We start from the raw sequence: 10,562 nt of genomic DNA on the forward strand, positions 1-10,562 counted from the left end.
TATTCAAAAGAAATTTTTTGAAACATATCATCTATTAGAACTTTTATTGTGAAAATGTATGCTGGTGAATTGAATTACATAAACCTTAACATCGGTCAGGCTACTCGGGCCCTCGTAATTTAAGCACAGAGTGGTATACATTAACATTAAAGGCCATCCAAGGTTTGTTTTACTGCATTTCCTTGCTTTCATTCTACCTCGTGTATTTCAGTGCTGCTTAATAATGCCTGTAATAAGATCTGGCATTCTGGCTCACAGAGCACATTCCAAGGACACGCATGTCACCCAGCCAGCTTGGTTACCACCGCACAATTCAGTCAGATTGAGTAACTTGGCAGTTATTTAACTGACATCCTGCGGTGAGTTTCTGACGGTAAATGTCACCGACTGTTTTCCAAGGGTGCCAATAAGAGATGTCGAAAAAGGTAGAGGTTTTTGTTTTTTGGTCAGAGGTTAGAGGTTACGGTGCATTTTTCTGAAGTCACTGCAGAAAAAGCCTTCGGTCGGCACCCTGATTTACCATTTTTCTATAGTGTAAAGAGACCTAAGATTTATGCTGTTCAACAGTTGTGAAATCTCTGCTGAATATGTCCAACAATTGGGCAAATGTTGCTCTGTGTTTCGTCTCTCCAAGAAGGCAATGCAAAGTTTCATCTGACAGATGTGGTACATATGTAGTAGCACTCTACGAATGACTAGCTGTCGATAGATTTTCTGCAAAGCTTTATCAAAATGGGATTGACTGTAAATGGGGGTAAACTGTAAACAGAATAATCAATCCCAATGAATGAAATATTAGCAAAATCTCTTCTGAATCTTAGTCGCCAGTGTGCACTGATCAGGTAAAAAAAAGTCCTTAGTGGCATTTTTAATCTTTTCTAAGTATCCTTTGATCAAACAATAATAATTACATGTAGAAACATTTTAGTAAGAGTAGTAAAAACATGCATATGATGGATGAAACAAAAATACATGATAAAGGTGTGCCATAATTGTGAAGTTGAAGTGCGCTTGTTTTAAGAAGAGTGGATCTGGCTGGTGAGCTGCTGGGTAAAAAGGTGCTTTCTAAGGTCAAGGGGCAAGTCTCTGTGCTGAGGGCACGTGTCTGTGTCCTGCTGCTGCTCAATCCTGCTCCGTGAGCCAACTCTCCTGAAAGAGAAATACACCTGCTAATTACTGCATTCTCCAAACTTTAGATAAAATTGGGATAGTTTTAAATATTCTTATTTAAAAAATAATTTTATGTAACAGAAAGTAACTTTAAAAAACAAAAATATTTGTATACTGATCCCAGGGACTAATTTTTAAAACTATTTGAATGGAAAAAAAAGGTATAAGGTAGTTGCCATATACTGGTCTACTGTAAACTTAATTTTGACATTCAAGTCATAAAGCTTCACTACTGTCCTCCATTCAGAGGTTTAAACTTCACTGTAACGTTTTATCAGTAAGATTGGCAGCCCTTGCAATGGTTCAAAAAATACATTCACGCTATAAAATTAGTTGATTTGCACTTTTGTCAATTTGTCTTTACAATGAAGCTTTATTTTTATCCTTCATTATGACTGAGGGACTTCAGGGAAACCTGCCTGGAAGAACGACCCCCATGCACACTGAGCAACCCTGTTCTTGGAGATCTACCATTCTAAAGGTTTTTAATTTCAACCCTAATTTGGTACACCTGATTCTATTAATCAGCAGCTCAATGAGATCTCTAGCTGTTCAACAAAGGTGGAAAATCCAGGTTCAGAAAGTTCATGGGTGAAAAAAACATGACGGGACTTTTACTTTCTGACCCCTCTGCTGTGGAATGAGGTGTGCTTTGATAGGGTTGGAGTGAAAACCTACAGGACCGTAGATCTCCAGGAACAGGGCAGGGAGCCACTGCACTCGAGAGTCCTAGAGAAGACATCTTTTCCCTGAGGGAGCCTGGATAATTTTCCCAGTTCAGGAAGGGCATGCCTTCAACTGTAAACAATCAAATGAGTTTGTGGTCCTCGTACAATTCACAGAAATGCTAAATAACCAGTATGCTTGAAAAATGACTCTTGAAAAAGCTATACTATCCTTTAATTCCAATGCTTTAAGTATCCAAGTACAATATACACTACTGAAAATGTATTGTTCTGTCCTACACAGTCTGAAGAGGCCATGGACCTGAATCTGACCCTCAAAGGAAATGCGATGCAAATGTTACAGGGGAAAGCTACTTCTGAAGAGACAGCCCTGTGGCCTGAGGCTCCAAACGGCTGGCCGGCTGGAGCCTTTGCGTACCTGTGTGGACAGCCCGGTGACCTGCACCTCTGTCTCGGAGCTGCTGGGCTCTGTGAGGCTGTCCATGGCCAACAGGATGGAGGAGAAGAGGTGCTCCGCGTGCGCTTCCAGGGCCCTGGACTGCTGCTCGATCTGCCGCAGCGTCTCCTTCAGAACTGAGGGGGGAGCACCAGAGACCGCAGCTCAGCTCTGCTGCTACCTTTCCATGCGCCTGCTTACCGCGCTCCACAAGATACTGCACTTGTTTTTTCTGAATTCTTTGGAATTCTGAATTTTCATTTGTAGTGCTCCGTGATTTTCCCAGGATGAGAGTGTAAAATACAATGTGAAATGGAAAAGGAACCTGTTTTAACTAGTTTTAATAAGAGGAAGCATTACGTCCTGATAATAGTTCCATAATCACTGTTATGATGATTGTGTGCCTTGATAGATTAAGTCCAAAAACGTGCTGCTTACCAACAGCAAACAAAAAACCCAGCACATTAATTGTTTGACAGTAGCATGCATCATATGGAAAGCCATCAATGTTAAAAAGTCACATAATGGTTATTTTTACCTGTTAAAACAGAAAAAAATGTAACAAAAAATAAATGCGACAACAAGAACACTTTGAATTCTATTTGTCTAAAGACGTGCAGTCTTCCCCTGTTGACACAGCAATTTTTGCCATGCCAACAGGTAAAAATGAATGACTTTACAAGATGTTTTGGCACTGATGCCTTCCATAACATCAAAACTGCAAGGCAAAACGTCTAGCTTCAGCTGCCTCTAATTGCCAAATACCTGAGGCAGGCCGTTTCCTGTTTCTGTTAGCGGAGAGGGCTGTGGATATAAGATTACACTGGACTGCAAGAACTCTGGGATCCTCCTCAGCTTTCGCAGGAACACAAAGAGTAACCTGCCACTCGACCTCGTAACAGAAGCTGTTTTGAGCCCTGTCACATGAAAGGTGTAGACTATTGTGTGAATAAAACTAGATGGATGAGTTTGGTGTGATAGAACTTGGGTATAGCCAGACTCCTTTAACAGTGTCTTTGCTTTTGTTTTGCAAGAGCCCAGGTCTGACTGACATTGTTAATTCTTAAACAGCAGAGGAGGAAATGGGCCATATCACACAGACCAGCTTCTCGTGCGTTGGGTGACCTCTACTCCTGTACTGCTGGAGGTTGCAACGGAAACACAGGCCAGTACAAAGGACACAATATACAGCTCAGTCCTTACGCCGATATATATATGCACACCCCCTTATATATATAGCGGCAGTGTCTCTACACGCCCTCTTACCAGGAGAGGTGGAGTCCATTGAGCGCAGCAGGATTCCTCCCTTGTGGAGCACAGCAGCGGTCAGGGGCTGCTGGGAGCACAGCTCTCTCTGGAAGCTCTGGAGGACAGAGAAGAGACTCAGCCCCCATTTACCAACACACATTACAGCTTTAATAAGCATCAGTTTTGCCAATGCCATACAAAAAAAAAACTTTATTTATATAGCACAAGTCATACATCAAATGCAACTCCAAGTGCTGAACATAAAAAGTGGAAGTAAGTTAAAAAAGAACAATCACCAGAACAAATACCACCCTATATCCTATATCCTATATTCTTAGCTGCAGAGGCTAAGCAGGGAAGGCTTGGTTTGTACTTGTATGGGACACCTCCAGGGAACACTAAACTGCTGCAAGTGGTGTCACGGGCCACTGGAGCGTAAAAAAATCCCTTGTGGGGCCGGGGAGTTGCAGGACTGACCTGGTAATCCGCGAGAGAGGACTTGACACTCTCAATCTCAACAGCGGGTGGAGTCAACCGCTCCATCTTCTCCACCACGCTGTACAGCCAAATGATCAGCTTCTCCAGGTTAGAGCAAAATTCCTGCCATTGTTAAACAAGCACATGGTTAGTCAAATGTTCTCACTGTGACTTATCCCCACTGAAAGGCACAGTCTCAAAATGGACATTCAGGAAAAATTGGACAATTAAATAAACACTTAAAGATCAACTACTAGTGAACCCCAGTCATATGTAATACACAAGATTAATAAAATATAGTTAAGAAAAAATATGATGCACTGACTGATGCCAAACAGTAAACCAGCCATATAAGAAAATGAGAGCTGTTCAGGTTTGGTAGCAAAGTGTGGATATATCAGTCTTATCCCTATTATACTAACCCTTTGTTCTGCATATACCTTTTACATAACACTACTACATTAATGCTTGACTTTATTAATGTTGGAAGCACAAAAAAGAAAATACTCTCTGTTAATATTCAGCCACAGCCTTCAGGGAATGACATTTGATCTGGATACCTGAATGTGCTGCATGAGTGACTCCTTGGCCTCAAAGTCTTCGAGGCTTGTTGGCATGCTCCCCTGCACCTCGGACAGGGAGACCCCGTCCAGGGACATCCCACTCAGGTGTTGCATGCAAGACGCCACCTTCCTCAGGCTGCATCTGTTGACCTCCTTGCCAAGCCTCCGCAGACTGGCCTCCAGACCCTCCACCTCCGCCGAGCGCTCCTGGCCGCAGGAGCTTCTGAAGATAGGCCCCTCCCCTTCCTCACCAGGCCCCTCCTCCTCGGGCTTGTTTTCCACCAATGTTGCGGACGTCCTTTCAGAAGACGTCTCCTTCTCCAGGGACTCGCAGCTGTTGTCGTAGGACTTGCAGACCTGCTCAGAGAGGGTCTGGAGGTGCTGCGACAGCACCTGCAGCTCCTGCAGCTGACCCGGCAGGGCATAGAACTCCTCGTCACTGTCCCACACCATCCTGCGGGCAGGCAGCACATGCGAGGTTGGAATGAAGTGCCGGGCTGGGTCGCCGGATGCAAAGATGCCCTGCTTCCACCCATGTGTCCAGCGGTGGGCCCGTTTGCTGTCGGTTTCCAACAGGCTCTCCGACGATAGACCTATTTGGTCCACAGATGAGTCGGAGCTGCCAAACGGCCTGTAGCCATAGTGCTTGGAATGCAAGTGCTCCTTGGGGGCGGGGCTGACCTGCTCCGTGGCTCTCAGGCCCCTCCTCTTCTCCCTCAGAGGCTGGTCTGAGCACGACAGATTGGAGGAGCTGCAGAAGCGGTCTAGCCCGATCCCAGAGTCCAGCAGCACAGGGTTGGTTCGCAACAGTGACCTAGTGCCTGTGGAGTCCAGTGCAGGGAGGTGGTTGGGTCTCAGTGGGTAGGTGTAATCCAGGAGGGTCTCGTACTCTTTGTCCGGATCCCAGTTGGGGGACTTCCTATCTGGGGATGAAAGCAGGCTGCGAGGGATGGCGCATGCCCAGTAGTTTGCCTGAAAGGGGGACATCTTATGGAGAGGAAGTGGGTGGGACTTATTGTCAGCAAGTGATGACCTGGGATTCAGAGAAGTGTCTCTTGGTTGGACCAGGCTGTGCTCCGCCCTGTTCCTCCTGGAGAAGTGTGAGGAAGAGAAGTAGTGCTCCAGGGAGGACGACCTCTGGGTGGATTTCCACTTGGGGCTCATCTCCACCTTCAAGCTGTGGACATCAAGAGGAGGGCTCGACAGACAGCGACGGCGGGGCAAGTTGGCTTGAAACCCTGCAACCATGCTGGTGTCCTCATGAGGTGACCAGCTCCTCAGATCCAAGGTGGAGAGAGGCACGCTCAGGTCCTCTGCAGAGGTTGACAGGGATGAGGCTGGACAAGCATCGTAACTGTCTGGGGTTTCCTCAGCCGGCAAAGTGGATAAGCACTGCATATCCCAGTGGCGATCCAGGTTACTGCAACCCTGCTCTGGCTCAACTTCCTGAAAAAGGAGGAGAGCATTTAATTCACAGAAACCTGTTAAAATTTACTCAAATTCAGTCCCTCACCTTGTGTTTGCCCTCGCTTACCTGCTCTGAATGTTCCAGAAGAGGGGGCTTCTTGAGGATTGAAATGTGGCTATTGTCGGCAAACAGCGGCTTTCTCACTACGTATTGACTCTTTTCTGTTAGATACCTAGACCTGGGGGCCATGGTCACGGTTTTCTTCTGACCACCTCTGTCTCTCTCTGGACTTTTAGCAGGTAGGCCATAAGCCAATCCTTCTCTGGAGATGCCAGGGTGGGAACCAGATGTAGATACAGGGATCCGTGTCTTCCACCGGCAGCTCTTTGGTTCCATGTGAGAAAGGAGCTCTGGGAAAGATCTGTCAACTTCCAGGGCCATGGATAAGCAACGCAGTGCTAATGCACGTCATGTGTCACAGCAGTCCCTGTAAAGAGAAGCTCATAGAATCACATTTCCTAAGGATCAAATTAATGAAAAGTGACTCCCTGATATTTTCAGGTATACACAGCACCAATAATTACTAAAATGAGGTTATTAAAACAGATTATTATGCATTGGTCAATATACAACCAGAAGTAAACCAACTATGTAAGCATACCTGCTTAGTTCAGTTCAGTTTTACCCCTATTTTATCGCCCCTTTGTGCTGCATTTAAAAAGTGAACCCGATATACACTACATTGCCAAATGTTTGTGGACACCTGACATCCAACATCTCATCCAAAATTATGGGCAGTAATATGGAGTTGGTCCACCCTTTGCTGCTATAACAACCCCCACTCTTCTGGGAAGGCTTTATACTACTGGGGTTGAGGTCAGGGTTCTGTGCAGGCTAGCTAAGTTCTTCCACACCGTTCTAAACAAAACCATTTCTATATGGGCCTTCTGGTGTGCCCAGGGTAATTGTCATGCTGAAACAGGAAAGAGCCTTCTCCAAACTCTTGGGGAAGCACAGAATACTACAGAATGTGATTGTATGCTGTAGCATTAAGATTTACCTTCACTTGAACTAAGGGTCCTAGCCATGAAAAAACCCCCAGACAAACGGGTGTCCACATACTTTTGGTCATATAGTATATGTGTTGCAAGGACCTCAAAAAAACAAAAAAACAACTGAATCAATCTACCACGGCAATGCTGAGCTCACCAGCAAGCATGTTAGTACAATTACTGCAAAGTTCAGCAGGGTATCAAGCAAAACACCAATCCTCTGATCACTTTTTACTAGTTAGCCATAGACTGACAAAATTTAAAAGCAAGTGGCACGAATAATAATAGGACAGCTTCCTTACTGTGCTGTAATTATTAACATTTTTTTATTAACTGTATAATTAGTCAGGTGATTGCAAACAATCCAATGCCTAGAGCGCCCCATGGGGATATACGGGGAATCGCATTGCTTGCTTACACCTACTTCTGGGTAGATAGATGCCGCGTTGTTTGTATAGGGATGTAACTGCAAAACAGACAAAAGGTGAGCTATCACCATTTGTTTATAATAGTCTTGTGTGTAAAGTCTATTAGCTGGACTAGCTGTCTTGGTTAGCCTACAATTGTTGATGTTGATGACCTGCTTAAATACATCAAAGAGGTTTGAGATGGTCATTTTTGACTTGGTTTTCTTTACTTTCACTTTATTCACCAGTACAGAAAAAAGTAGTGAAGCAGGGAAAGACAAGCAGGCAGAAAGAAGGAAGAGGAATAAGAAAAGCAGAAGTAAACAGGCAAAGTTTGAATTCATAGGAAAACAGAACAGAGTGAAGAAAAGAACAGAGGAGCACCCACAGCAAAGGAAAAATTAGTCCATTGTCCACCTATGCTGTTGGCCTAGACACAGTAGATTATACTCCGGATATAGAAAAAACTGCAGCTCCATGCTGGTGATGCCATCATACCACTCCCAGACCCACATGATCATAGGTATGGATGGTCTATTGACCTAAGCTAAGCTTCTTCCTGTCCAATATATGGATGTTTACAACTTCCTCATAAATACTCCAGGTACCTTCACTAGTGAAGCTTTGCGGGCATATAAATCATTAGATGCCTATAATTATTATGTGTCTGGTCATGTCAAAAATGTAAGGCAACACAACATCACACCAGAAAGCACAGTTACTTTTGTAAAAGCGACCATCATCCATGAACAGTGTCTAACAAACTCCTCTCAAAGACAGCAAGCATGGCTATGTAGTAACTGCTCTTTGCACATGTACAGCCAGTTTAGGTGAAGTATGCAGCCATATTCCTGCAGTTCTATTTGCTGTTGAAGACACACTTCATATAATAATATATACTCCAATAACTGGTGAGCCCAGTAATTGCAAAGGGTCAAAAACTGGAAAATTCTTGACTGGCCAAGTCATTCACCTGATGTGAATCCAATTTGCACAGGACAAAATGAGGAATTGCACTAGCAGCCAGACACAACAACGCTACCATTGCCACCAAAATATGGGCCTCTAGGATAACCTGTATAACAGTCAGGGGAACATCCTGAGAAAACTACTTTGTATAAGCTTTTGGCAAAAAGGTCTTAAGAGTAGAGACTTTGTTGGGGTGAAATTACCTAAAATGATCCAAATTGTAGATAATGGTATACTGGTGGTGGTGAGCGAGGTCTTTTTCATTTAGATCAATGGCTCACTGGAATCTATGTACTGTCATGTTCCACTGGGTCTGGCACAGAGGGTCTGACACGACCACATATTTCTAGCAGCCGCAGTAACTAGACCACCAAGGTATCATCATGCATCAGCCAGGCACCATGGCAACAGGTGGGCAATGTCCTGAAAACACTGAAAGCAATATGAACTTGTTAACCTCACTGACAATCAACAAGTCACAACATCTTATTGTCTTCTGATTTTTACATGAATTCAAATCAATTCCACTATCTTATAATTTTATTACATTGTACACGTCCTCATGCAATGACAATGCAACTTGGCAGAATAATTAGTAATGGTCACAAGCTACAAACAATCCAACTAAACTTTTCATAACATCTTTTCTGTTTTTTTGCAACACTACATCCAACCTAAACCTAGAATACAAATAACAAATGCACAAATTACAAATTGGACACACATTTCACTGACAACTTCGCACATCAGAGTGAACACACTCATCACGAACATGACTTCGTGTTGCCAGGGGCTCTTGTAATCTGACATTTAATAGGACACGTGAGAGTTGTCGATACACACAGCCGCAATTCACAGGTAAAACTAGCTAGCCTACCTGCAGAACATACTAGTATCAATACATTCAAAGCAAAAATTGTGTAGATATCGTAACAGTTCACAACAAAAGTTTGTCACAACTCAAAAAACAAATGTCACGTATGTGACAAATGTTAAGTGAAAACAATATTAGCTGTAACATATGCCACCGACACTGTTTTTATTTTATTTTATTATTATTTTTAAAGCTAACTGCCAGCTATATGTTATAGCGGCCAAGACTGTCATTGCATTTGCCAAACATAACGGAACAATGGACTTTCACTCTTCCATTTAAACAATGCACCGACATATCAATTTACAGCATGTATTTGGCTAGCTAGCGAGAAAATGCAATGCAATGGCAACATACCCGTTTCCATATGCGTCTATTTCAGGGATGTACCATCAGCTATTGTCAAATACGCCGCTACATGCGAGCAATGTCGTCCGAAATGGTTAATTAGCTCGTTAAACTAGCTTGCTAAAATGAAACAAAGAAGCTAGCAACCTCGCCTAGACAACACCCTGACAGCCACTCGCTCAAGGAAACGGCTTGCAAATAAACAGGCGGGGCGAATGGAGAAGTTCTCACCGCTACCCAATATGAAAATTTCAAAATAAAAGTCCAAACACTAAAACTACAATTACGTTCAACATGAAACTAAAGTGTTGTATTGTATATGGTATTGTACATGAGATTATCTGAAAGATGAGGGAGACATTGAGAGTAATTTAAAATGCATAATTTCTATGGCACCAGATAAGTGCACTCTTCTACACCTCACCCAATCAGCACAACCATCCCCCACTGATTACACATTAAGTGTCCATGGGTCAGGAGAAGACGGGGTGTTCCTCCCCCTCTTTCAACTTTACCCCCTCTTTACTGTACATAAAATGTGGGCCTTTCCTCATGGGGCGGGTTAACATCAGTGAGTTAACATCTGCTGGGTAATACCCATAAGTGTACATTGCGGGTTGATATCTGCTGTTGCCATTGGGGAATCAGAACCTTGCATCTAGGCCCGTGTTTCTTGGTGTTTGGTGCGTGCAGGGTCTGACATTCTTGGGGGTTACAGCAAGTCTGCCATTTTTACATTTTTATCCCTGGCTTTTGAGAATATTCTGCTGTCTTGTGGTTTTTGATCTTTGAACTTGGTTTTCCTGAGACGAAACAAGCCAGAAACAAGCTGCAGTTTGTTTTCTTCCATTCATTTCTTTTGTGACTGTAATCTTTCCTTGTTTGTAACATGCATTGCTTAAGATAGTTGAACCTTCATCTTCA

The 10,562-nt window shown here is 43.6% G+C and overlaps 1 protein-coding gene across 3 annotated transcripts; it reads right to left on the minus strand.

Annotated features, from left to right (window-relative positions):
- Positions 1-27: 27 nt before the first annotated feature.
- cep68 (centrosomal protein 68) lies at positions 28-9,848 on the minus strand. 3 transcript variants are annotated; one of them, XM_035401098.1, is made up of 8 exons: positions 9,648-9,848; positions 8,620-8,848; positions 6,115-6,475; positions 4,578-6,026; positions 4,018-4,140; positions 3,559-3,655; positions 2,275-2,429; positions 28-1,149 (listed from the first exon to the last, which is right to left on the minus strand). In XM_035401098.1, the coding sequence occupies exons 3-8, from the start codon at positions 6,427-6,429 to the stop codon at positions 1,123-1,125; spliced, it is 2,166 nt and encodes a 721-aa protein (XP_035256989.1). In that variant the 5' UTR covers positions 6,430-6,475; positions 8,620-8,848; positions 9,648-9,848; the 3' UTR covers positions 28-1,122. The 3 variants fall into 3 exon arrangements, with proteins under 3 accessions (XP_035256989.1, XP_035256988.1, XP_035256990.1); XM_035401097.1 differs by lacking the exon at positions 8,620-8,848; XM_035401099.1 differs by lacking the exons at positions 8,620-8,848; positions 9,648-9,848 and adding an exon at positions 7,049-8,594.
- Positions 9,849-10,562: the final 714 nt, after the last annotated feature.

The sequence above is a fragment of the Anguilla anguilla genome, chromosome 18, assembly GCF_013347855.1.
Source record: "Anguilla anguilla isolate fAngAng1 chromosome 18, fAngAng1.pri, whole genome shotgun sequence".
NCBI classification, from domain to species: Eukaryota; Metazoa; Chordata; class Actinopteri; order Anguilliformes; family Anguillidae; genus Anguilla; species Anguilla anguilla.